Source organism: Kwoniella dendrophila, chromosome 4 (assembly GCF_036810415.1).
Source record: "Kwoniella dendrophila CBS 6074 chromosome 4, complete sequence".
Taxonomy (NCBI): Eukaryota; Fungi; Basidiomycota; class Tremellomycetes; order Tremellales; family Cryptococcaceae; genus Kwoniella; species Kwoniella dendrophila.
Genome location: NC_089479.1, coordinates 1523264 through 1550612, shown reverse-complemented (window position 1 = coordinate 1550612; position 27349 = coordinate 1523264). Strand labels below are relative to the sequence as shown.

The 27349-nt window shown below is 40.2% G+C and overlaps 7 protein-coding genes across 7 annotated transcripts; 2 read left to right on the top strand and 5 right to left on the bottom strand.

Annotated features, from left to right (window-relative positions):
- Positions 1-974: 974 nt before the first annotated feature.
- L201_003678 (uncharacterized protein) lies at positions 975-3640 on the top strand (the record flags this gene model as incomplete). The annotated part of the gene is made up of 4 exons (XM_066219431.1): positions 975-1024; positions 1114-1420; positions 1523-3026; positions 3093-3640. The coding sequence occupies 4 exons, from the start codon at positions 975-977 to the stop codon at positions 3638-3640; spliced, it is 2409 nt and encodes an 802-aa protein (XP_066075528.1).
- Positions 3641-4473: 833 nt separating this feature from the next.
- Positions 4474-9579, bottom strand: L201_003677 (uncharacterized protein; the record flags this gene model as incomplete). Its single annotated transcript, XM_066219430.1, has 9 exons — positions 4474-4701; positions 4784-5239; positions 5314-6855; positions 6917-8055; positions 8109-8320; positions 8381-8486; positions 8540-8692; positions 8763-9348; positions 9406-9579. 9 exons carry the CDS (start codon positions 9577-9579, stop codon positions 4474-4476), a joined length of 4596 nt encoding a protein of 1531 aa, XP_066075527.1.
- A 2989-nt stretch (positions 9580-12568) lies between these two features.
- Positions 12569-14168, bottom strand: L201_003676 (uncharacterized protein; the record flags this gene model as incomplete). The annotated part of the gene is made up of 3 exons (XM_066219429.1): positions 12569-13657; positions 13739-14054; positions 14146-14168. 3 exons carry the CDS (start codon positions 14166-14168, stop codon positions 12569-12571), a joined length of 1428 nt encoding a protein of 475 aa, XP_066075526.1.
- Positions 14169-14592: 424 nt separating this feature from the next.
- L201_003675 (uncharacterized protein) lies at positions 14593-14984 on the bottom strand (the record flags this gene model as incomplete). Its single annotated transcript, XM_066219428.1, has 3 exons — positions 14593-14706; positions 14765-14837; positions 14899-14984. The coding sequence occupies 3 exons, from the start codon at positions 14982-14984 to the stop codon at positions 14593-14595; spliced, it is 273 nt and encodes a 90-aa protein (XP_066075525.1).
- A 1240-nt stretch (positions 14985-16224) lies between these two features.
- L201_003674 (uncharacterized protein) lies at positions 16225-17269 on the bottom strand (the record flags this gene model as incomplete). The annotated part of the gene is made up of 6 exons (XM_066219427.1): positions 16225-16336; positions 16412-16497; positions 16575-16702; positions 16764-16782; positions 16870-16956; positions 17069-17269. The coding sequence occupies 6 exons, from the start codon at positions 17267-17269 to the stop codon at positions 16225-16227; spliced, it is 633 nt and encodes a 210-aa protein (XP_066075524.1).
- Positions 17270-19722: 2453 nt separating this feature from the next.
- L201_003673 (uncharacterized protein) lies at positions 19723-20788 on the top strand (the record flags this gene model as incomplete). The annotated part of the gene is made up of 2 exons (XM_066219426.1): positions 19723-19762; positions 19842-20788. The coding sequence occupies 2 exons, from the start codon at positions 19723-19725 to the stop codon at positions 20786-20788; spliced, it is 987 nt and encodes a 328-aa protein (XP_066075523.1).
- Positions 20789-21679: 891 nt separating this feature from the next.
- On the bottom strand, positions 21680-27051 carry L201_003672 (uncharacterized protein; the record flags this gene model as incomplete). Its single annotated transcript, XM_066219425.1, has 14 exons — positions 21680-22202; positions 22265-22875; positions 22931-23140; positions 23192-24112; positions 24169-24536; positions 24594-25009; positions 25062-25219; positions 25279-25595; positions 25651-25913; positions 25973-26427; positions 26492-26567; positions 26617-26753; positions 26808-26865; positions 26921-27051. 14 exons carry the CDS (start codon positions 27049-27051, stop codon positions 21680-21682), a joined length of 4644 nt encoding a protein of 1547 aa, XP_066075522.1.
- Positions 27052-27349: the final 298 nt, after the last annotated feature.

Sequence of the window (27349 nt, the reverse complement as noted above, 5' to 3'; positions counted from 1 at the left end):
CATAGGCATATATTATCTGCCAAAGCCTTTCTAAATTACTTATCCCAAGCATACTCGGAAAAGCCTACATTTCCTCACCACTATCTCCGATAGTCAATCAAATCATCCTGTAACTCAACAATAATTGTCCCCATTGCATTCATGATCATGTTTTTTTCCATAATTGTTGTAAACATGTCCCACTCCATGTACTTTATGTATACTTGAACACGATCATTATGCTATTTGGAAGTTTCCGTATAAGATGGACACATTTCATTCATTGTAGATTGCATAAACTCATGGTGCCACCGTGTACGATATCCGATATCCGGTGTTTGGATGACCGGTTCTAATGTACAGTATTGTCTTAATCTTAGGGAAGACGTCTTCCTTTTAGGTTTTATGCATCTGGGCAGGGATCAGGTCATCAGCGGGGCTCTCACCGAAATGACCATTTTTAACCATTTTAACCAATGTAGAATTCAGGGTAATCAACAAAAGCACTAGAGTCAAGCAATTAATATATAACTTATATGTATCTTTGTATCAGGTGGCGGCCGATATCCCATACAAAAGAAATACAGATATCTTTTCAAAGGATAGCTTTTTTCAGATTGCTTCATCATTTTGACTTGACTTATTACTGATCACACTCATCGCTCATATAAGAACAACGAGGATACGCTAATTCTGTTGCAATTGAAATACGGAACCTTGAAGAGCGAAACTTGACGGCGCAACGATTGGGTTTTGATCTCATCCTTGTTGGTAATCGGATCATCCGCCTCTGACTTCACAAACACATACACATCCCTTGAAATCAACCGACTTCATCATCGACAACATCGTCTTTTTGTCAACTCTCCTCGATACATAGCTACTTGGAAGCATCTCGTCCATAACCAGAATTCCTTGTAAACCGAGGACATCTTGTAGAGTATACGAAGTCAACCATCGATCTTTTTGAGCCGTCCACAGCAGAAACAACCAAGATGTCATCTTCATCAAATACATTGACATCAGGATGGTATACAAATGCTTAGTGAGTGTAATTTCATATTCATCTACTACTCGATTTCAAAGTGATTGTCAAGGTTGAAAGCTGATGATGGAATTGTTATATAATTGTAGTTCAGGACCATTTCGATCAAATAGATTAAGAGCACCATCTTTATTACCTGGATCAAGAAGACCAATAGTTATACCTGTACAGCAAACTTTAGTTGTTGATGTTGCACATAATCATACAAATGCAAATGGAAATCATAACAATAATAATAACTCAGCAGAAGATTCAAATAAAAATGTTAGAAGAAGAGAAACTATTTTTGGTCCTGATGTAGGTGAAGATGATGAACCTGGTTGGACAGAAAATAAAGGTCAAGAAATTGGTGTAGATAAAGTTAAACAATGGGTCGAAAGATCGAAGAATGAAGAGGTAAGTTTGAAGTGTAATCTTTGATTTTGACTGCGTGTATTACTTATACATATATTTCCTCTCTCATGTTGCTGAATGATACCTCTTTTTTTTGATAAATAGGGCCTTCACGCTACGACTACACTTCAAGCATTAGTCAACCTCAAAAGACCTACATTACTCTTACAACAAATTGAATCGACAATCGAAGAAGATGTTGTAGGTAGATCATCAATTGATAAAACTACTGAAGAAGATATAACTGTTGCAGCAGTTTCATCACCTTCTGCACCTTCAACACCGAATAGAAATTCAAGATATTCACATTCAAAAAGAGATTCAACACAAATTGTAACTACACCTTTACATACTTTAACATTTAAATATGATGCTACAACACCTTTATGTAGAATTCAATTAGAAATTTATCCTACACCAAAATCAAATATTACAAATACCAACGAAAATGGTGAAAGATTATCAAGTGAAAATGATAATTTTGATGATGGAATTGAAGGTAAAGAAAGTATAATTGAAAGTGAACAACATGTACCAAAGATAATTTATAGTGGATTACATCAAGGTGGATTTAATCAATCTTTCACTTTACCTCATACTTCTGCTTTAGATTTAAGTTCTGCTATTATACCTATTGAAGAGCAACAAGCTCAACAACAAAGAGAACAACAAGAACAACAAGATCAAGCTAATCAAAATGCTGTTACAAATGGTTTACAAGATGTATCTATTAATAATGATTCAACTGCAAACGTTACTCAAACACCTGCTGCCGAAGAAAATAATCAAAGTAGATGGAGAAGAGGTTTATTTAGAAGAAATAGGGAAGAAGATGAAGAAGCTAATACAGCAGGTATCGAAATGACAAATAGATTAGATGCAAATGGTCAACCATTAAATCCAAACTCAACTTCAAATGCAAATGGTGGTGAAAATCAGCAAGAAAAGAAAAAAGAAGTTGAAAAAGGTATGAGATTGTTAATTAGAATTGATGGTGTAGGACCTGAAGGTCAAGCTTTACCAAGAAAGAATGCTCAACTTACACATATTCTCATAAGTGGTACTTGGGTAGCAGATAATAACGCTTCAACAACTGATACCACTGAACCTCCAATTCAAGGTCAAGTACCTGGAAAAAGAGTCTGGGTCGTCAAGGTTGCAAGAAGGGAAGCTATCATCGGATCTCATACATTCCTTCTTAAAGAAATTTACGGATTATCTTCCTCATCAACATCATCAACTTCAAATACACAATATCCACCTGCACAAGATGATCCATATGCATCAACACCTAATGAGTGTATTGTTTGTTTAACATCACCAAGAGATGTAGTCTTATTACCATGTAGACATTTGGTTGTTTGTAGAGATTGTGCTGTAGGTATGGTAGAATATGGTGCAGGAGGCAAAGTAGGTAGAAGAGAAGATGGTGAAAATACTACTGCTACAGATACCGCCGCCGCTGCAACTGGTACCACTGGTGGTGCTAGTGGTAGTGGAACAAACAATACTGCGACTACTACTCAAGTCGCTGGCGGCACAACAACAACAGGTCGAGAAAGAAGAAAGAAGAAAGTAAAGGGTTGGTATTGCCCTGTTTGTAGACAACGTAAGTTTTTCTCGCAAATCATATAGTGAGGGATTATAGGCTGACCTGAAATCTGCGACGGAACAGCATACACATCATTATTGAGATTAGCTTTACCTGAATCTGATAAGCCATCTGCTAGTCATGACGAAGAGGAGACCAACGAATTATCCAGAGTACCTTCCAGAGCAGCATCAGTAAGAACTACAAGAACAGCTAGATCAATCTTAGCTCCATCTATAGCACCTACTTTACCTGATGGTGCTGAAAGGATGTTAGATAATTTAAGACCTGATGATGTTAGAGCGAGAGATAATGAGGAAGATGAGGAGGATGATGAGGTTTATGAGCATAATCATGATCATACTCATTCCTATCCACAAGGAGAGGTTGAAAGACCCCAGTTCGTCGTGGCTAATGGTAATGATGATGAAGATAAGAAAGTTGAAGAGATTGAACATCGAGAAAATATTACCACAGCTCCAGCTCCATCCTCAACACAAAATCAAACCCGTACTCATAATACAGCTGGCTTCGATCTAGGTGCACCTGTTATCGCTCATCAAGGTCAGACTGGAAACAATATTGTGGAAGGAAGAACCAGTCAAGAAGGTAAAGGATGGAAAGAAGTATAAAAAGTGTAATATATTATTTTCAAGAACCGTGTCGTAAGATCTGATCTCGTCATCATCTCGTATTGTTTTATTACTTCTACCAGTTCAAATGAAAATTTCCGGGAGATTAGGTACGTACTCTTTACATTACACATAAAAACCAATTAAAAAAAAAAACTAAAAATAAAAACTAAAACTGGTATCATGTTCTTCTTGTATCGCATCGTATCGTATGTAATTAACTATGTTGTCAGTGTTTAGAGAGTCGAAGAAGAGAAGAAAAAGATCGAATTAGTTTTCAACAATCTTTCATGATAATTTTCAGATTAAAATTTTATTGTATATCTCCATAGTAATTTATTATCCTGCTCTTTGGTTTTTCTTGTATGCAATGATTTGATAAACACATAACCGCAGAAACTCCACAAGGCCTTTAAATATATATAGATTTACCATTCAATCTGCGTCGGTAGGTAGCGAGATTCAAGGTAAAATTCGTCCAAAAAGATATGCTATCAATCGATGTACAAGTCGATGATCAGAACTGTCTTCATACCTATTCATGTTCATAAGACTAAAGAAACTAAACATTTTCATAATAACAAGAAAGAACCCTAAATATAATTCATTAAGTCAAATTTTATATCATACCATATCAAAAAGGAATCTGAGTAAAGCATAAACTCTTCTCAAAAGGAAAATAGGAAAGAAATCAAATAAGATCAGACAAGAATGAAACAGAGAACGAAATTGTTAAACAACGGAAAAGAAGTAAAAACAAGAAGAGAAAAAAAATGGAGGCATGAAAGCGAATATATATACACGATATTCAGTTAGATCGGTAGGTTCGAAACCTATTGTACCCAATCACCTGAATATTCTGAACTATGTCGTTTATGTCCACCACTACTACCAGATTTATTGTTGATATGTTGCTGTTGACCAATATGATTGTTATGTGAATGCGAAGATGTTGATCCACCAGGGAAATGAGCAGTATTGTCATCATCATCATCTGAATCTTCTTCACTTTCATTTCCAGGTGATCTTGATCTTTCCCATTGTTTGAGCTCTTTGGTGAACTACATAACAATGAAATCAAGTCAGTCTTGCATTTCTATGAGGTATAAGGAAAGAATTGCATGGGAGAGACAGAAAACATACCTTGTCAAAAGCCATCGAAGCTTCTTCACTTCCATCCTCTTCTTCATCTTCATCCTGATCATCATCATCACCTAAACCACCATTTTGGCCACCACCTGGAGTAGTCACACCAACTTCTAAAAGAGTTTGAATTCTTTGTTTCGATTGATCTAAATCTTCTCTTAAAATTTCTAAATCTCTTTCATATTCTTCAATTCTCATTCTTAACAATTCAACTTCTCTATTTCTTGCATTTAAAACATCTTGTGATGCTTGATAATCTTCTTGTAATTTTGTTAATTGATTGTTCAATAAATTAATCTTCTTATTCAATTCAACATTTTCACTGTTCAGTAAAGAAGGTGTTGATCTACCTGAAGAAGATAAATCACGTGTTCTTGTACCAGGTCCTCCTCTCATACTATCTAATTCAGTTTGTAATGTTGAATTAGTAGCTTTCTGTTTGTTCAACTCATCCTATAAGTTCAATCAGATATCATCAGTTCAGCCTACCTTTACAAATCAATGCTGAATACTAAAACCAAACTCACCTTCATTCTCTTTAACATTTTTTCAGTACCTTTGACATATCTTACAGCAGTTTGGTAATCATTCTCTACAGCTTTAACTTTATCTTTATGTTCTTTTTCCATATCTACTAATCTTTTTTCTAGTTCACCTACTCTTCTATTTTCTGAATAATCACCTGTTGGAGTTGGTGATCTCATTGAAGAAGAAGTGGGTGATCTAGCATCTTTCAGTCTTTCAATTAATCTTGATAAAGATTCAACTTTATCTTCAGCTTCTTCACATCTTAATCTTAAATCTTCGATTTCTCTTTGTGCTAATTCATTGGCTCTACTTCTATCTTTTAATTGATGTTCTAAATGCTTAGTTGATGGAGTTTCAGCATTTGTTGCTTGATCTAAATCGGTATCTGATACTGCTATACCATGATCAGCTAATAAATTTCTTAATACTGTTGAACGTGTTTCCAAATCAGTTAAAATAATTTCCTTTTCTTTTAATTCTTTATCTTTAGATGATTGGATCTCTTTATATTTCGTATTTTCATTTTGTAATGTCATTAATTTCGTTCTTGATCCACGTAATTCACCTCTTAATGATTGTAATTTACTTTCCAGTTCACGTGTTTTACCTCGATGTGATGAAACTCCGGATTCAGCTGAATCAACCCTTTGTCCAGCTTCATTCAACATTTTTCGTAAGGACTCGGTTTCTTGTTCTAAAGCTTTGATCTTATCTTGATATCCCCTTGAGTATCTAGTCTCATCAGCTCTCATCTCTTTATGCGAATCTAAAATTTCACCTAGTCTGGAAGTCGTTACTGCTCGAAGTGAGTCAGCTTCTTCACGAGACTGGGTCCAAGCGTTTTCAACTTCTCGATATTTCTCTTCTGAATGTTCAACATCTCGATTTTTGATCTCTAACTCAGCTTTGACTTCAGCTAATTCTTCTTCAAGCGATGAAACTCTTGCATTAGCTTTCTCGTATAAACCTTCCATTTCGGTGGTACGTATACCAGCAGCCGTGAGAGCGGATTGAGCTTGTTCTATTAATCCAATATTTTCATCTCTACCTTTTATGGCTTCTTCCAGCTGAGACTGCAAGTGATCCTTCTCAGCTTCTCGTTGTTGAACGGTAGAAGAAAGTGTAATGAGTTTCTCGGTATGTTCTCGTAGATTTTGCTCATTTTCCGAAACTTTCTCGTGTAGCTGTTCGATTTCTTCGACAGCTTCACGATGCGCTTCTTCAGCTTCTTCTGCCCGTTTGAGGGTTTCAGCTTCTCTTTCTGATGAAGCGGTATGTAAGGATCGAATAGAGTTTGCAGATTCAGAGACTGATTGCAATTCTTTTTGGGATGAAGCGTGAGCTGCAGATATTATACCGATTTGTTTTTCTAATTCAATTATACGTTCTTTTTCAACTCTAGCTAGATCAATTGGTGAATTCGATTCTACAGTAGCGATCTTAGCTCGGTAGAATGCAGCTTCTTGAAGAGCTCCTCTTCGCAGACGCTCCGCTTCCATCGCTTTGTCCGATGCTGTTCGTATTTGAGTGATCATATCGTTCTGAACGAGTTCCTTATGATCAGCTCTTGTCCGTTAGATACGGAAACATCAGCTGACTTACCTGGATTACAGCCTTTTCCTGCTTTAGCCTGACCAATGCATCAGTTAATTTATTTATCAATTCTTTTTCTTTTCCTTCACTTTCGTCATCATTCTTATCCGGTAGATCTAGATCTTCATCTTCATTGGGTACGAAACCTTGTTGAACAGCTCTTGCAAGAATAACTTTCAAAGCTAATTCTCTCTTTTTACCAAGATCGATGTCATTTTCTTTTTGCTTTAATTCCCTCAATAAATCTTGCGCTCCAGATAAGGAAGAAGGTCGACCGTTAGGGAATCCGTTAGCAGACGTTGGTGATCTACCATAATAAAACGCGTCAGGTGGTGGTGCCTGTCTTGATTCCCCATTAACACCACCTCCACCATCTAACATCCGTAATCTTGGTGAAGGTGATCTTGTACCTAAAACAGAGGCGTTAAATCCTGTTTTAACATTTGCAGGTGGTGAAGAAGGTCCATTGTGAGTAGGTGAAGTAACTCTGTTATTTTGCGGGAAATTAGGATTAGATGGTGATGTAGGTCCATTAGGTGGTGACATAGCTCTTCTGTATTCTTCATCGCCTTCTCTTCTTGGCCTTTGTGGTGGTCCACTATTCATATTGGTATTAGCTCGTGGTGTAGCTTGATTGGCTGAATTAGCAATTTGACCTAAATCACCGGATTCGGATCTAGGTAAACTAGCTCCAAGTGGTTGCATATTAGGTGGCAGCCTTTCTCCTGTAGCTGGTGGAGAAGCTGCTCTAGCTAGACTATCCATTGAACCTGAGTTTGGTAATCCACGTTTGGCAGATTGAGGGGTCTCATTACTTCTTTGCTGTACGTTTTTAGGCGGAGTATCGTTTCTAGAGGAGGGTCTTTGCGCCTGCACTTGGTCGTTGCTTTGCTGTGATTGTTGACTATGACCTGAGGATGAGTGGTTTTGTAAGGAAGATGCGTTTCGAGGAGGTTGAGTGTCAGGTGGATATTTGATTTTAGTGGTATCCAGTATGTGCATCTGCGCAGGATCATCTCTAACCTCTGTTAAAGCTTGGTTTGCTTCGCCACCAACGACAAATATCTTTCCTGCGGCTGCTACCATCGCATGACCAGATCGAGGCGTAGGTGAAGGACCCATATTTTGGAACATATACCATCGTTGATCTACGTTCCAGTGATCAGTATGAATGTACAAATGCATCGGAAGCTGGACTCACTGGATAGCTTGAAAGCAGCCAAATCGCCCAAATCTTTACCTTTGACATCTCTTCCACCGAATACATAGATCGTATCATCTACAATAGCAGCCGCATGACCTTCTCTTGGTAGTGGGATGTAACCAATACAGGACAGCTCTGTCCAAGCGCCAGTATTGACATCGAATGACCAAGTGTCGTTGTAGTGGTAATTACCATCGGTACCACCAAACCTGTGAGCCATATCAGCTTGTACTCAATCACTCTGCCAATCTACTAAAAGCTATACTCACAAGTATAGTTTATTGTTGTTTCCTGCTACCAAAATGTGACCTGTCCTTCTTGGCGGTGCCGGGGTAGTGTACTGTATCTGCTCCCACTTATGTGATGTTCCGGATACTAGAAAAACTGGTTAGCGTCGATCGTTTGCGAAAAGTATGGGCGAAACTCACATTGCTTGATATCATACATCCAAAGATCGTTCATGAAAGCTCCATCCGCTTGACCACCAAACACGTAAAATTTACCTTCGACTAGACAGACTGCGTGACCATACCTTCCCACTGGACCTCTCTGTACAGGTACGCTAGTCCATTCTTGTGATCCTGGTGGAACACTTGCGGATCAGCTGTCTACGCTCCCATATACCTCTACGGATGTGTTTGGTAAACTCACTGAGATCTAAAATATATAAACCTTCATCTTGTGGATCGTCAACTTCAACTTTTGTATCACCACCCCAGACTATCATAATTCTATCTGCCATTGCACTTGCATGACCTACTCTTGGTATAGGTGAATCACCTTTTGTTCTAACAGGTACAGTTTCACAATTTCTGATATCCATTGACCATAAATCATTTCTAACTCTTTCGTGAACTAAACCACCAAAAATCAACATATGTCCTGAATGACTAGGGAAAGCCGGTACACTTAAACCATATCTTGGAAAAGGTGATTGTGGTGCCGAAGGTGGTGAAGTTTGTGGTTGATGTAATATTAACGGTCTGACCATCCATGGGTATGATGTATTGTTAACTAATGCGGAAGGATACTTATTAGGGTTGTTGTTGGAGGATGATTGTGCTGAGGAAGCTACAACAGGTGAAGAATTGCTAGGTATTCGTTGCTGAGGTGCTTGTGGTTGTTGAGGATGTGGTGGTCCATATCCTTGTCCAGATTGTGACATTTGTGGTGATGAGTGATCATTAGGACCTATAGGTGGGGGTCCATTCATCATTGGTCCTTGTCCAGGAGCCATCTATGTGATTCAGGTAAGTCGCGGAACAGCAGTGTGCTATAGAGATAGTGCACTCACAGGACCAGACGTCATTCTTCGTCCATTGACCATAGGCGGCGTACCTTGGCCTTGAGTACCAGGACCAGGACCAGCGTAGACAGACGGACGTTGAGGCTGATTAGGCATTCCGTTCATGGTCGAAGGGTTGCTGTATCTCGAAAAGGATTTACGGCGAGGTGAAGGTGTAGCCATTTTGAGGGATTAGCGATTATGGTAGGTTGAGTTACATAAGTTCAAAGTAATCAAGGTGAAATGATTGTCGAAAAAGTAAAAGTATGATTAGCATGTTGATATCAGAATACTGAAGCACGTATCTGTTTACATCTGCAAGAAGAGTACGAAGATAAAGTCAAGTGAGACATTGAATGGAGCTCCGAAATGCAAACGCGAAGAATCTCTAAAACAACATATATAGATATGTATTCAGACTCAAATCTCGTTATAATCTAAGAGGCTGAGACCATTCCTATTCAAATCTGAGTAATGCCCGAAATCGCTCTTACGGGACAGCGTCCCACTTCCATACTGTATATATATATAGAATTCAAGTTCTATTCCTACGTCCAGAATTCGATTTTCTCTAATACAACCTCAAAGAGATCTATAACTCACTGTGGTGGTGCACTTTGACTTGGACCCATATCATTATGATTCGCCCCAACATCCTTCTCTTTCGATTGCTTTCTTTTAAACAACGACATAACGAAGACTTTTCCTTGGTTCTAATTTAGTCGATACAAAACCCGGTTCGAACAGCCTCAACTATATAGTCATCCGTCTAATGCAGCTTTTTGGTGACGGAATTGGTAGCGAGACAAATTTGTCGTGGATGATTTTCGTGAAAGTCGTTATCGGATGGTGGCCTGTCAAGTGTCTCTAATTCATTAGGTGAATATGGTTATTCGAGGTAAACGTGAAGTTGAGGGCCAGAATGTTGAAGCAAAAAGGTGAGTGATGGCCTTGAAGAGTCCTTTGCTGGTGTTACTTGATTGAGAAGGATAGTTCAGGTCGTATAGAAAAGATAGTTGTTTAGATTTTCACGATCACCAGTAAGATAGTTGGAGATGTTTCAAGGGTGTTGTTTGTTGTATGGTGTTTAGATATAATTTTAGCGTTCAAGTAAAAGGATCCGAGCGTAAATAGTGATGTATATAATACACGGTCCTTCTCCCTATCGTGATCGTATAAGTTATAAGGACCTGCCTGTTTATTCTATATAACGCGTTAAGTGATAATACAATTTAAGGAATGAGACTGGCGACTAGAATATGACAGACTTGTAATGTCTTCAATATGATGTATACCACGTTAAATCAACGAAGAGAGCGGCATGAAGGAACAATAAAGGTTAAAAGAAGTCATCTCTTATGAGATTTCAGGGGGTATCAAAATGATTATTAGGTGATAAATTAAACTAATCTAAAGCTACACGCGTCAAAAGGACAAAAAGCAAAAAGAAATCACATTTTTGAACTCATGTTCTCCTCTTTTACGCGTCTGGGCTCTGCTGTCAATCGCACAGAAAATTGAGCGATCTCATCACATCACATGATGATATTTCAAGCTGATGCATAAGGCCTTGCTACTTATGTGATTATCAATTCCTACCTTATTTTGAGTATAAGATACAAAATTGAGAAAACAACAGTAGTTCAAAGAATGTACCGAAAAAAAGTTCTATGTGGCACAATCGCGTCTTCAATTTTTTAAAAACCTTTTCCCTCTTCGTTTATCAAAGGTGTATTCCCGCTTCGATTTGACGCAAGCGTTTCTTTATATGCAAATCATGCATTCAATCTCATGCTTATCCTCTAATCAGTCGTGTACATCTGAAAGCGGCCGTATGCATAAAATGACAGGAATGATACGCTGTTAGATCCTTCCTAATTCTATTGATTGTAAAGGTCCTCCCCCTTTTGTGGCATAACTCAAAAAGTTATTCGTGATGTTTATACTCCAAGAGAGTGTTTAGAAAGAAATTCGAACGCAGGTTCTCGTGACGGATACACGGTTTTCTCTAGTAAAAGGCGAGAGAATAATACGACTATGTGTCCAACACCCTGCTAAGTGAATTTACCAAAAATTGCCTATATATACCCTAGATATTTCAAAAAAAACCGAAAAAAATCATCGATTTTCGGGGCCAAATGACTCATTTTGAAGGTATCATGATATCATTCTACGCCTTGCATACGACTCATCAGCCTGGTATAATCTCGGAGTAGTGTTCGAGAACTAGGAGAACAGGTCTCATTGAGTGGGAAGGCTTCTGTAAAGAGTCGCATATTGAAAAGATGGATTGAGAACGCGTGAACACCAAGTTCAGGCGAAGCTGGAACACCCAGCAATGTGTATAAAGAGAATCATGCAGTGATTCTTTGAACTTCAATTTAACAGATAAGTTATCGAGCGAATGGAAGGATAATGGTGATGCTCAATCATCTTAATTCGGATCGTTAAGGTTGCCACGCTGTCTCACCACGCCAAAGACGTATGTACTTCTACCTTCGAGCGTGAACGGGAAATGTGGAACCATCACGGATTCGAATCAGAACGAGCCACATTTTGGACCATTTCAACTGATTTTCCCCTTCCCACATAAAAGGCGAAAGATTAATACCACAAATGTAAAACTACTATTGCAACAATCAGCAGCATACATTCATATACGAGTCGGTCACAAATGTAAGCAATTGTTAGAATATATGTGATATTGCGAAAGAGTAGATATTCGTTCTCGCACTTGCAGGTGTAGACGCGTAAATTCACTTGTGTATTTGTTTGGTATTTGTCGAATAATTGTCTGGCCTTTTAAGTCAATCAATAATTCCTTTATCGCATGCGACGAAAGTGGCCTCGAATTTCTTCAGGAAATCAACCGGATTAGGCTAATCATATTCATTGCAGAGGCTAGAGTAATTCCAACATTGATGGTCACCCATGCTGGTCATTTTGATCATACTTGCTACATCCTACAAAGAGAAAGGAAGTCCGACCTGCATGCGGTGAGCTTATGGGTGGGACATTTGTGATAGCCTCTTGTCAAAGCCAATAATAACATTCCATAAAAATACATAAAATTACAAATAATGTAAACTGCCTTGTCATTTTTCTATTCTAAGGATTGATAATAGGCTCATTACTATTAATGCATTGACATTATGAACTTTCAAAGGTTGATCTAAATATCCCTCAATAAACCTTTTCCAGCTCTTCTCTGTAAACTTTCCGATAAATTCATTCCAGTTTGTTGTTTGAAGAAACCAGCTGTAGCTTGTTCTTGACCATATTTGGATCTTAATTTTTCATCTCTTTCAGTTTCTAATCTATCTTTTTCAGCACGTTCAGCTAAAGTTTTTGTTCTTTGATCATATATTTCATTGGCAGAAGATTGCATTGCTGCTAATCTTGCCGCACGCATTTCATCAAGAGATTGACCATTCGTGTTTCCATTCGAATGACCATTTGAAGGAGGGGGAGGACGACGAGAAGATGATGATAATGATGATGTAGGTTGATCAGCCATATCTAATGCTGATGGTCTCGGTGGGCGATTGAAAGGTTTAATATCGCGTGTATCAGAAGAATGACCATTCGTTGGAAAATTTCGTGGAGGTGGAATACGCGGATCATCCCGTTCTCCGCTATCGCGACGACCACTATCTCTATCATCCTCCCGTTTGACACTATGTCGATCATCATCCCTCCTTCGATATTCATTCCTATCTCGGTCATCTCGTCGTCTATCACTGTCCCTTCTTGGTGATCTTTCATCCCGGTGTCTTCTGGTAGAACTATCATCCCTGCTATAACCTCTGCCATCTCTTTCTCTTTTCGGTGAGATTGATCTTGACCTTGACCTGTCCCTATCATGATCTCTTCTTCTTCTTTCTTCTCTATCTCTATCGTAAGAATCTCTTCTGTGTGATCGTTTATCTCTATAATAATCATCTGAATAATCTGACCTTGGTGACCTATCCCTATCTCTTCTTGATTCATGACCGTGTCTATCGTGCTTTCTAGCTCTTCTTTCTTCTTTATCAGCTTTTTTCTTAGCTCTTCTCTCTTCTTTTTCTTCTTTCGTTTCCTTCTGTTCCTTTTTAGCTGCTTTCAGTTGTTTCCTTATATCGGGTCTGTTCATAAGTGCAGCTAGTGCAGCTTGTTCCTGCTTTTTAATGGCTAATAATGGATCTTCACGTATCTTAGAAGCCATATCTCTAGGGTTGTTCGCATTTTGAACAGCAATGAAATCTTTATGAGTTGCTCCAACCTAAATAACACAGAATGTTGATTAGCATCAACCTTTTCAACCAGTATAATACTTCATATTCACAGTAAAACTCTAACTTACATCTTTATCACCTCTACCTAAAACTTCATCAACTCTTTTTTTACCCAATAGATATTCTTCCATTTCTCTTTCACCTAATTTTTGACCACCTAAAGCACCACCTTCATTTCCTGGTGCAGCATACATCCAATCCATTTTATCTACTCTTTTTTTACCCGTTGTAGCTTCTTGTAATCTCTGTAATTCTGCAAGTTGTCTTTCCTCTTCTCTTTCTTTTCTCAATTGAGCCAACATCTTCTTCTCCTCATTAGCTGATTTTTCTGCTTTCCATACTCTCTCTTGATTCACCAGTAGCACTGGGTGCCAGGATTTTTTCCTACGAAATCATGACTTGTCAGTACTACATGTCTTCCTACCTCAAAATAGCATTATCGAATTTTGTAATAACGAAGGATATGATGACTCACATGTTAAGATCACCACCACCCATTTTGTTTGATTGCTTTCCGGATTACTGGCCGAGCCGTATAAGGTGAAAAAACGAGGTATTTGACAATATACAGAATAATTGGTGATAGAGTATCCTGAACGCTCTATTCTAAAAAAGTTGACAAACTTAACGATAAGAATGATAAGAACAGATAAACAAACGATAAAAGATACAGTTGACAATTGCATATATCGAGTAACTTGACCCAAGTGAAGCAACGAAATGAAGTGGCAAATAAACGACGAACGCGGACTATATTAGGCGCCTATGAGCGACGTCAATTATTACGCGCGACTATTGGCAGGAGTAGGAACGCAGAGAATAAACTGATTAGAATTGATGACTATGCATACATGTAAATGTTATTGACTATTGCTACAAATGATTATATAATCCAAATATCATCGAGTACTACTTAAGATGCTTAGTTTTCGACTTCAACACCGTGTTCGGAGAGAACTTGTCTAGAGTGTTCTTTAGCTTCTTCACCGACTCTTGGGTTGTTTAAAGTAGCTTTGTGACCACCGATGACATTGTTCTGTGAAAATGAGGTCAGTATATTGAGCGTTACTGATAAAGTGTACTTGACAACTCACTTCGTTCTTGGTGTTGTTGTCTTCAGCAGATTCGGCTTCTACTTCACCTGAACCTTCGATCTCATCAACAACTCTGAGAACGGACAAAGTCAGCCTATGAGAATAGAATGTCTAGCAAGGTATTGTAAACTCACTGTTTGGAGTGTTCCTTTGATTCTTGAGGAACGTTATCGTTGTTGATAGCAGCTTTGTGACCACCGGCAACTTGTTTAGCAGACATTGTGAATAAGTTGATTTGGGTTTGGTTTGGTTTGGTTTGGTTTGGTTGGTTTGAGTTTGAGTTGATTCAGTGAATTGGAATTGTTTGTTTGATGAAGAAAGAAAACGATAAAATTGTTCAGAAGAGGTGTTTATATATCTTTTCTAGGATGTAATGTTCTCAATATGTTTACACTTTAACTTGCTTATTTGATACAACTTGATTGATATTCGTTGATCACGGATCGGAATATGACGTCTTAGAACCGGAACGGTATCGATCACTCAGAGCATATCTACGATGATGACGAAACATATTTCAAAAGCAACTACTTTCGGTGGTAATTTGACAATTATATCAGGTATTCGGGATGGCTTGTTTGCTACTGAAATAGATGATGTTTCGTCATTTAACAAGGAATAACCAGATATACGGGAATCGCATCGAAATCTTATCTAATTTCGATCTTCATATCAACGTACAAAAATCTATGTAAAAATCGTCTTTGTTGGTAACGTTTGAGGTGAGTTACCCGATCGATTGTTGGAATCTCAGGGGAGCCCCATGGTAGTTTCAGGATAATCCAACCGAGACTAATTCTCAATTTACCGCAGGTTGAAAACATGATTCAGTGAGATGGCTTCGAGAATAGATTAATAAGTGACGCAAGTTAGGGTAGATAAATCGCAGCTAGTAGCTCATAGCAAGGGATTGCTTACAACCAGTACCAGACATGAAAGCCAGTACTGCGATTTGCTGATATCATCAAGCTAAACCACAACATCAGAATTATATTATCGAGATCTTCGATTCGCGTCGATGATCCAAATCGAACATTAGGGATTCAGGGAAATTCGTTCACGAACATCATCGCGTTGGTCGGTTGTTTACAGTAATTCAGAAAGCATTCTATCGAATCCGGCTAGTACAGCAACCTCGATTAAAGAATAGATGAACGAATTTGAGCAATCTACACATATTGTACACAATCCCATCATCATCATTACCGTCAGTCATAAATGCCGGGATTGTACTGCAGTCTATCAGATCAACCGAATGCCTTCTTACAGCCGTATGACATCATTTCAGCCGTGAAGCTCAATCAACTCGGAAAGTCGACACACAACGCTAGTCCCATATGATAAATGCAACAAATACTCAGTATATCTACATGAAAAGCCCAAGAAAGGAATATGAAATAATATAATATCAAGAGTTACTACCACTGTGATGTAATATTACAAGCATTTGGATTATTTGTTCATGACCGACATTTACCATCAACAAGCTTCAAGCCTTTCTTACAAGCTGAAATGACGCATTGACCGTTAACACAAGTAGATGCTCCGAATGCGGCACCAGTATTAGTACAGCTGTGCAATTTCAGTCATCAGCTTCAGATACCAATCATCCCAACTCGGATTTCCCAAATTTTAAGTATTACTTACTCTATTCCAACTGATGCAGAACTATTACCATATCGGCCGTTTAAACAACCTCCACATGATTCTAGCTCACTAGAAGTATCAAGGCACTAACACCCATGTCATGAGTATTAGCACTGAAACCAATGGGGTTGTGGAAGATTGAGGATAGAACAAACAGACCCACCTCATAATTGCCAGTATCGTCAACATTACAAGCTGTTAATCCCGAGGGGCAATATCTTATTTCCCGTCGGGCGGTCAAGTCTCGTTGTTCACGAACCTTTCTTCTAACCAGACCGGAAGCTTGAGCATCTATAAGATCACTGACGTTAGCGAGTTATTGTCAATCTCCCCTTTAAAACAGAGAACTTACCTCGAGTATGAAAGTATGCCTGGAAGGACATTAAGATTCAGATTCATTAGCGATTGATATTCCATATTGATAAACCCTTCAGACAAAGGCTATAAATGAAACTTACAAAGTATGAAGTGGGCGAACAAGTTACAGGATTACCAACAGCTGCAAAATCATTGTAAGAACAGTGACACATGTAATAGTTGTTTTGCTACAGGCATGATCAAATTGTGTATATGTCAGTCAATGTAGATTTTCCTGGTAGTACTGCGTGTTACAATGTATGTAGATTTGACAACTCGCTGGTTTGAGGGGAAACTTACCGAGTTTTCTTGGAAAGTTGCTTTGTAAGCACCGTTACAGTTTCTAAAACAATCTTTAGGTTCTATAACAACAAATATATTGAAACCATCATTCGCATATGTTACACTATCGTAGCAATTTTGCAGTTGGAATGAAGTCTCAGTTGTTCTGACATTGAGGTTTGTTGGAGCTGTACAACCGTCATCATTTCCTGATGTCATGTAGTTACCTCTTTCAAAGCTATTTGAACAGAAGCAAGCTTGATCACCCGCTCGATATGCTGCATACGAATATCCACCAGTTGAGCAGCTTGTCTGTATAGACGATGAGAGATTCCAAATCGATTCATGAGGTCAGCTTTATTCTAATTCGTTTCAATCAATCCAGATCGCAAAACAGCAATACTACTCACGTAGCACAATGCAGTCGAAGATACACTGGGATTTTGAACGGTAAAGGTAGTCTCGTCACTGGTATAACATCCAACGAATAGATTGTCGGCTACGGCTGGGTTGCACAGAAGCAGCAAGCCAATTGCAATCAGAAATAATCCTGAGACTGAGAACATCGATTTTGAGTTAAGCAAAGTGTAAGCGTAAGTGATAGAGCTGCTGATGATTTTTGTTCGCCAGTTGTTGTAAATTTGAATAGAAAAAGATAGAAAAAAGAAAAGAAGAATTTTCAGTAAAATATCCACCCAGCTCTGAATGTGCAATGTTGATTCTGTTGTCCAACGAAACATCAACATACGGTACGCTCAATGATGATTCCAGAAAAGAGATACAAACAAAACTGTGCCGTACATGTAGAAAACGTAAAAGGATGAGTTCCTTCTACAGTCAGATCAGATAAATAATGCTAATGTGGATTGCTCCTGGGGTATAGCACAGGCTTCCCTTGAGCAAGCTTTAGAGATATTTGTCTTTTAAACATCACCCAACTGGCATGTACAGCAAACGAGTGTAAACAAACATAAAGTTTAATGTCCATAAAGTCAATCGCGTCCATGTTACGAGATGACGGCATTGTTACGGTGTATCAAAAAAACTGGAATTGCAAAACACTGAACTGGATCATTTCCACCGGGGATATACGTTCTCGTAAAAGAGGAAATATCACAATTGGTTACGGTTATTTGGATCTCCTGATGACCTTCTAACCCTGATACATCCTGAGATAGCGCAATTGACTTATATGTAGGTCTAGCCAGCCTAAGTCGAAAATATCCTTCCTGCTTTTCTCCACCATATTACGAGTATTGTGGCATGTTACCTTGAATTACCTTGAAGATCGTCCACTATTCATTTCGTTCAGATCTTTCGTGAATACACGTTGTACAGCAATTACAGATCCTTGATCATACATTTGTAGACTCGTAGTCACAGATGTAGTTTTAGTAGTATTGTAATTTGGGACATTCCTCTTCCTCTCAAGAAATGTATTTCGTCTAAAACAACCCTTCATATCCGCCCGCCTTCTTATTCAGAGGCTCAACCGTTGTACTCGTACTGTAATGGCTCATCCAGTCATACTAAAGACCAGTAATCGTCTGAAGTGAATCGAATTATCAGAAACCATGACTGTATTTAATTTATGATTGGACAGCCAAAGAATTGCTGGATCTTCAAGGCAAGCTTCCTAGAGTAGGAACACTTTTATGATCCAGATAATCCACCTCGACAAGCATTAGAAATGTTTTCACTTGAATACTAAATAGAACAATTGATGGGCTATATTCTGGACCATCAATAACAGTCACGCCTCATTGTCTTTGTGATGAAATAGTTGATCAATCTCATTCCGTCGACTGCTCAAGTGTGACAAATTTTGAATTTCAAATGAATGGAAATACTCATTGCAACGATCAAAGTTGCAGTACCTTTTGGAACGAGAACAAACGATCGAAGAGTTATCAGACCTGGAATGAGGGAAGCGCTTCAAAAGGTGTCAACTAGGCTCAGACAGAGCAAGATGAGCTAAAAATTCACGTGCAAATTGATGGAGGCACCGACAGTAAGCAGTGGCGGTGCACAAATATATGTTGTCGGAAATAGCGTTACAGCGGCTGATTCTACCCGTCAAGAAATTTTCATGTATTTAATACAACTTTGGAAGCAGGAGAAGGAAAATTCTGTTAGATCGATCTATTAGTGTGCAATCTCTGGGAGTCCCACCCTTGATCGCTTTCTCCAAGGATGTATGAAAGGTCGCAACCGCGTTTCTGATTCAGTCATATTCATCTGATACGTCACGGTCCTTGTACCAATGCAATCCTATAGACAGTCATCATCCATGACAAGCTGCAAAATCCATGACATCATTATTGGCAACAAATGGAGAAGTCCATCTATTTGCGTGTGTCATCGTCTGGAAGGCGGAGCGTTAATCCTTTTTCCGCATGACGTGGGTCAAGCTTGACTTCTCCTTTGATTGTTTCTGAAAAGTGAAGCCCATCAAGGTGAATGTATTCAAGTCTTGAATTCAGGTCAAGTTCTATGTAAGCTACATATCAACCTCGATATAGTGTATATATAATCGAACAATCTTCTCTTCAAAATCATTTTCCTTCTCTAATTTATGAATTTTTAATTGACTACGTATTCTAGTAACACTTCATAATATACTCTTCGTAGAACAAGTTCGATATTTTCCTTATCCGACACACTGCCACATCATGTCCGACCTCAAAGAATTTGGACGTTTTTCAAATCTGGGTAAGTCTACTCATGCCAGCCTCACCACAAGTGACAACAATTTGGGTCAATGTTAGCTGACTTATATGATCGATTTAAGGTTTGGGAACCACCAATGCCTCAAGAGAACAAAAACAAGATGAAGTCATGCAAAATCCCACAGCTACTGTGCAAGATATCAAAGAAAACTTTAGGGGAGAGATCGATCTCGAGGATCCTAATTTCAACATGTATTTCGGGGAATTTGATTTAGAAACAATGATTCGCAAGCATCATCGAGAAACTACTACTATGGCAGCACGTAATGCAGTTGTAACAGCAATGTTCGAGACCGCATTGACCAACCCACTGCTGGCGATCGCAAAGGCAGGTAATGCTAGAGACCTCTTAAACGACTGGGATGACTTGGGGGATGATGAAAAAAACCGAAATTCTTTTGGTTATTTCCTTGATCCGGAAGACGACATCGGAGCCAAACAAGTTTTGGAATGGCAATATAAAGATCCTTCATCTAATATGGATTCCAGTGTGGGACTACCTACCCTATCGGAGTACGGTAGAGAAATGTTTTCGGTTACACTCCCCTTGATAGTTCTTGACACACTTTACAGGGACGGAAAATCTGAAAGAACACCTGGTCGGATCCCTACGGAGGCACTTGACCAACTGCCTGAAAGGTCCCGATCCTGGGCCCAAGATGTGTGGCGGATCAAGGAGATGACGCTCAGTCCAGAATTCCCAGAGAGCGCCAGCCAGCTGACCACATGGACCCAACAGATGAAGTTGCGAGATGTCTTCAAGAGTTGGAATGAGAACAGAGAAAAAGATGCAGGTTCTTATGGGCAAAAACCCGATCGAAATTATCAGGCTGCAGAAGGATCTTGGCAAACAGGCTCACATACTTGTCCGACTATGGCTACCATCGATCCAAGTACCGACAATGTGATCGAAGTTGGAAGTCCAGGCAGAATAAACAAGACTAACGACGGGGGGTTACACAAGGGAAACACCTACTATGACAGCACACGCTTCTACGATTCCAGCTGAGGAGCTTACGACTGGCCGTTCAGTGCCTCCCAATACAACCTCGCAACAAGAAACCGCCCTGGAAAAAGGCGGGTCTCTGTATGGAAGTCTTAAGAGTTGCCTTGGGTGTTCACGATCATCGCATAGCGACTCGATTTAGGCTCATAAGTATCCTCTCTTTCGTGATTTTATACTGTTCCGCCTCCCCATGCATGTATTTATTCATGTTGTCTACAGTATAATATTGAATATAAAAAACATGGGCTTGACTCTAAAGGCTCCAAAGCTTATGAGAACTAGAGTACTCAGCCCAAAATTAGTCATTAATCTCCCTGCACTGATACTCGCTATTATATGCTTAGTTACTCGTTATCAGATCACAATACACGAGTATCGGGAGGCGAGCAAAGTCAATCATTGATGAGCGTCATAAGCTGCCCAGGATCATATTCTTTCCAAATCCCTAGCTTCTGCTTAGACACCTACGCGGTTGTGCGACACATGGAAGTACAAAAGTTTGACGAGAGAAGCGCATTATTCAAGAGTCACAGAGGCTTCCAGGTTCTCGTTCTGACATGTACATATTGACGCCATTATCTCCTTTGATCACTGATACGTACAGGATATCCTACTGGATAAGAAGGCTTTGTGCCACGCGTTTCCTTCAACAACTGACATCCCTAGTGTGCGATACAGTGTTGATGATCACAATGACCATGAAAGAAAATCTGCAATCGAGCTGGAAAAAAAATCCAAAAGAGAAATGAGCGGTAAAGAAATCATCTCTAATGCTTAGTGACTATTGACGTTTGATAGATCTTGTTATGTCAATCTCCCATTCAATTAATGCCATTTCAATCCGGTGTTAGTATGATGTGCATTTGCGGACGCTATATGCTAGAACCGTCTGATCTATCCCCCCTCTGCTTCCGCCTCAGCAACGAGTTTTTTTCCCCAAGCAAGAGCATTCCATCCATCGTCTGCCCACGGAGCGACCATGATACTCTTCTGTAATTTGCTGACTCCTTCTTGGACCCCATCTTGGATCTGAGCTACACCAATCAACCTTTCTAGTTCAGCTTTGGCTTCTACATCGTCCACCTTCCATGTTCCATCTAGAACATAAATGGCTTCATTTGCTTTATCAGATTGGATGAAAGCTTCAGCTAATCTATGCCTAGCTTTGATACTGGATGGTGACACCTCTGCGGCTTGTTCTAGTATCTTGTGTGCCTCCTCTGATTTGCCCTCTATGAGTGAGTGTAGATAAAGTACCAAATCTGATTGACCGGCTGGATCTTCTTTGATACGCGATTGTACCGGTCGAGATTGGAGTTCTGACATAGCTGCTTCTACTAAATCGGAATCTGAAGATACCATTGCGATGGCTGCAAGAGTGGAGATGACTTTGAGTGATGGTTTTTCTTGTGACAAGCTATTGCACGTCAATGGGTTAGCTATCTTTTGGCATAACCACTTTGAGATGATATAGCTTACCATTCCATCAAATTACTCTTAGCTGTTTCCTTGGCATCATCACCTCCTAGACCCCAAAGGGTTCTACTAAGCAAGACGGCGACTTCTTCTTTTATCTTTAGATCTTGTGATGAGGTAGCTTCATCCAAACTATTCTGGAAAGCTTCAAGAGATTCATCGATTTGCCCAAGCCAGAAGAATACTAAGCCTTGCAACAGTTTACATTGTGGTTTGAGTGATACGATAGTACCATCTTTGGACTCAGATATAAGTTCCCAGCAATTATTGAGGGTGTCAAGAGATGCTTGATATTTCTTCGCAGATAGCTGAACTCTTCCAAGATTACATAATGCGATAGCGTAACGAGATTCGATATCTGCTGATTCGGTTCTTTCGAACTCTTCTTCTAACACTGCAGCTGCTCTTTCCAAAGACGAAGCAGCTTCGGCAGCTAGACCGAGTCGTTCACAAATAAGAGCATAAAGATGAGCAGCGGCGAAGTCATGAGGTCTTTGATGACAATAATGACGAAGAGCGAATGCAGGTTGATGCAACAAGTTGATATCCATTTGAGCACCAGGAACGACAAATCGTTCAAAGGTGGCGATTGCTAAGGCAAGATCCGCCTCGAGCTGTCATAGGAGATTAGCTGGTGCAACTCACAGCAAGAGATGAAGGTGTACTCACCAAAGATCCGGCCGAAAGAGTGACAGAGTGAGAGTAAAGGGCTTTTGCATTTTGCTTATCCCCGTTCCTTTCTGCCAACATACCTTGACCGAGCCAGGCGGGTGCATAATCTGGATCGATGGTTTGGCCTTTCAAGAAGCATTGATTTGCGAGTTCTCGATCGTCCAATCGCAGATAGAGGTAACCAAGGTTGGTCCAGACAATTGGATCCTACATGAGATATCAGTATATTGAGGTACGACGATTTGCCAGGACACTCACCTTGGTGTAGAGTTCAAGGGATACTACAAAAGCATGTTGTGCGACTTGGGGACCAGCTGTACCACAAATGACACCAAGAGCGTTCCATAACCTTTCATCACCTGCATCCCTCTCCAATGCTAAACGAATGGCAGCGATAGCAGCTTTGAGGCATGCTGTTTTGTTGTCACCATCTGGTAATCTAAGTGCAAGAGAATGAAGCGAACTTGCAAAATCGTATAATGCAGGATCAGCAACTCTAGGTTCGTTCTTGAGAAGATAAGCTCTGTATGCAAAAGCGAAAATAGAAGTTTTGAGTGTGTATTCGAGATCAGGCGAAGTTTGTAGTAAGTTTGCAGCATGGCCTAGTCCTTCTACCTGAGATCTTCTATCCGTATCATCATTTTCTAAGTGTTGAAGGACCGGTTGAAGGACTTCACTTGAAGATAATGCTTCTTCCAGGCTGGATTCTTGATTACTGAGTTCGAAAGCTGCATCACCAATGGTTTTCCACGCCCAAGCTCTATGACTTCGACCGTCTTTCAGTACATCGGTAGCTAATTTTATTGCGGAATGCAATGCATTTCTTGATCTCTCTCTGAAACCACCTGCGGCAGTTTGACGACCAAGTGAAAGATTGGCTTCAGCCAGAGCAGCGGTAACACCAACTTCTTGAGTCTTGGTGATCTCCAATACCTTCTCATATGCTTCTATAGCTTTATCAAATACCCCTAATTGAGCTTGAGTGTCACCAATGTTGTATAAAGCGCGCCAATTGTCTGGTTGAAGTTCAAGAGCATGATTGAGAGTTTTGAGTCCTGCAATGTGACGACCACATTTTACATACGATTCCCCTAACATCACCCACATTAATACATCATTTGGATCGCCTCGAAGAGCGATTTGATACGCTTGTGCAGCTTTGGCATAATTCTTGTAATGCTAGACAATGGTCGACTGATAAGCATATACCAAACAGTGATAACAACCTGACTTACTACTTCAGTAGAACCGAGAGCCTTCCAAGCCCAGCCATTTTGGGGCGCGAACCGACCCTTTGCGTTCATGACCTCTCCTCCTGCAACACCATCTACACCACCTTCACCTTCCATTACTCTCATAGCAATCGTTCTCACAAGTGCCCATTCGTCATCATTAGCATAGCCGATGGCCAATTTGTGAGCAGCTTCAGATTCGGTAGCGTCCAATTCGAATGCCTTTTGGAAACACTTCAGAGCTCTTTCTTCGTCTGGCGGATTAGCGGACGAATAGCAAATACCGAGTGATGTATATGCGGAAGGGAAAGTAGGAAGAGCTCGAATGGAGGCCATAAACCACTCTTCAGCGTGTTGTGGACTTTCCTGGTCTATTGGATAATGATTAGTATGGCGACACTTATTAGCAAGTACATGAATAAACTGACCTCCAATCATCCATTCTGTTCTACCCAATCTCCACCAAGCTCTAGCTCGAGGATAAGCCTCATCATCCCTACCTTCTTGCTCGTGCCTTGCATCCCTGACCTCTACAACTTCTTCAAGTACTTCTCTTCCCTTTTCCAGTTCTCCTTGATTGACCAAGCACCACCCTAATTCTTCTTTAGCGGCAATGACGTCTTTCTCGTCTCCTCCAGCATCTATCAGAGCTTGGAATTCTTTTTTGGCATAAGACCACTTGCCCGATGCTTGGTGAATCTGTGCGCGAGCAAATCTTGCTTCTTGATTCTCAGGATGACTTTTAAGGACACCGTCTAAGAGTCGGATCGCTCGAGGATGATGTTTAGGTGCAAAGTAAGGTACACAGGCCATACCAAGGTTGGTATCGAGAGATGCTCGAACCCTGAATACGATTTTAGCTAGGCTATATGGCTAACAAGATGCGATATACTCACTCAGGCATCGTGATCCCTCTTTCATTCTCCAAATCCTTAACCAGGGCTTTAGCTTTGTCAGCAAAAGCGATAGCATTTGCCCAATCTTCTTCTTGTAGTGATATCCGTGCCATGACACGATGGGCAAAGATGGAACGAGATAGTTGATCAGTCAATTTCTGCCACAAAAGTCAGTGCCCGCTTGCGATCGAAACCAATATCGAGACGCGAAACTCACATTCATGGCTGACACCAGTTCTTCTCTTTCTTCTTGATCAAGATCTTCACTTAGTAACCCTTCTTTACCCGCAGCTCTACGTGCCTTTCGTCGTTCTCGTGCATTCATACCACTACGTGTTTTCCTGTTTTTGTACTTCTTGTTGTTTTTAGGCTGTGACGCTGAGGCTTCGCCATTTGCTGTGGCTGCCGCTTCCTGTTCTTCCTCAGGTTCAGGTAAAGGGAGCTTGAACCATCTACAATAATCGTCGATAAAGTCGGTCATCTTCGATTCTGGGAAAGCCTTAGCGTATTTATGCAAAAGCTCGATATCATAGACTGCATGTTTCGGTCAGCTGCCAATTTCGAAACGACAACAATTCGATCGACTCACATAGAGAAGGCTCATCCTTTCCTTCTAAAACCCATGACCATCCTTCTTCAGCTCCTTTTCCGGTAATGCCAAGCAGAACAAAGCCATTAGCGAGATCGTTTGTGCGAGTTAAAGCTTCTTCTTTGCTAGGAATTGGATAAGTATGAGGCTCGAAGAACGAAGCGGTTGGAAGGTCTGCAGTACCTGTTTTAGCAGGTTGGGCAGGTTTAGCTGTTTTCGTTGAAGGAGTCTTGGGATTTGTGAGCTTTTCAGCTTGCTTAGATCTATTCACCATCAAGGATATTAGCTGTGATTGTAAATGAGCCATGCACTGTGCACTCACGGTAAGGAAGCACCCAACCTTCTCCAGAAGTTGAATTCACGAATTTCGACTTCCCGTCTGACATCTTCCGCTACGTTAGGGTGAGATCCGACTTCTTTCAGCAGTTCTACCATTCTCATGCCCAATTCTCCGCCTAAAACTTCAGCTTCAACTTTCCTCCTGACTTCTTTCTCAGGTCCCGCACCGAGTCTTTGTCTACCAACCCTGACTTTCTGCTCTGTAGTAGTATATACCAAGGATTCAGCCCTAACCAGGAGGTTGGTCAAAAGCGGCAAGGATGCTACTAGGTGCAAAGCATGTGGCAAAGGTGAAGGGAGAGGTGGTACTATAGCTGCAGATGCTGGGGGGTATATGGGTGCAGGGAACGGGACGTATGAGCCGCCTGGTGGTGTAACCGACTGAAGGAGAGAGACTAAAGGTGATGAAGGAAGTAATTGGTCTAATGCTCGGTATAGCTGGCAGTGGTTTAAACGTTAGCTTATGTCTTATTGCATTTAAGCTACCGCTAATCGAGCCTACCTTTTCTGGCGGTCCATGCTTCACTCTCAGCTCAAGTAACTCCTGTAAAGCAGCTGCACATTTTTCACCATCGCCCCTATGCCTTCGGGTCAATTACGGTCGAATCCCGATTCAGCATGACTTACTCGTTGTATGTAGACTGTACCGATTCTTCCAAGAACGATCCAAGCTTCTCCCAGCTTTCATTCTTCTGATATAATCTTTTCAACCCTATGGAAGCCAAAGGATTTGTCGGCTGCAGCTTGTAGGCGTGTACATATGACTATATTATCATATATCATCAGCTATGATGCTTCTGAGATACCGATCAACGTACCTTTTCCGCCTCATCGTTCTTTTGCAATTGGGTGAGAGCTAGCCCTCTGAATATAAGACTAACGGCACTCATCAGCTATCCAGTCTCTTACGAAAGATCTGCCGGCAGCTTACACTTGAGCAGCCTCTGGAGCACTATCCCCAATCGATTTTAACAGATTTGTAGCCTCGTATAAAGCTGTTTCTGAATCCTTTTCTTCTAGATGCGATTTGATCGATTTCAAAGACTTCTTGATTGATGACATCTTGATGTCGGGTATATAGAAGGCTCCAATCTATGCAATGCTGTAAATGCTATAATATGCTATGCTTGGAAAAAGAGATGAATAGAATGAATTGAGAAGAATCGCGATGAAAAAGTGGACAAGGATGATGGAGGGATCGATTATGACGTTTAACCGGGGAATACTATAAGGGTAAGAAGATATCAGGCTCACTTCATCAATAACTAACAAGTTGAAAACAAATGATGAAAAGGTGTAACTAGGTGAATGTAGATATCGTAAAAATATCGTTCATCTTCACAATAATAATTAATAGCAT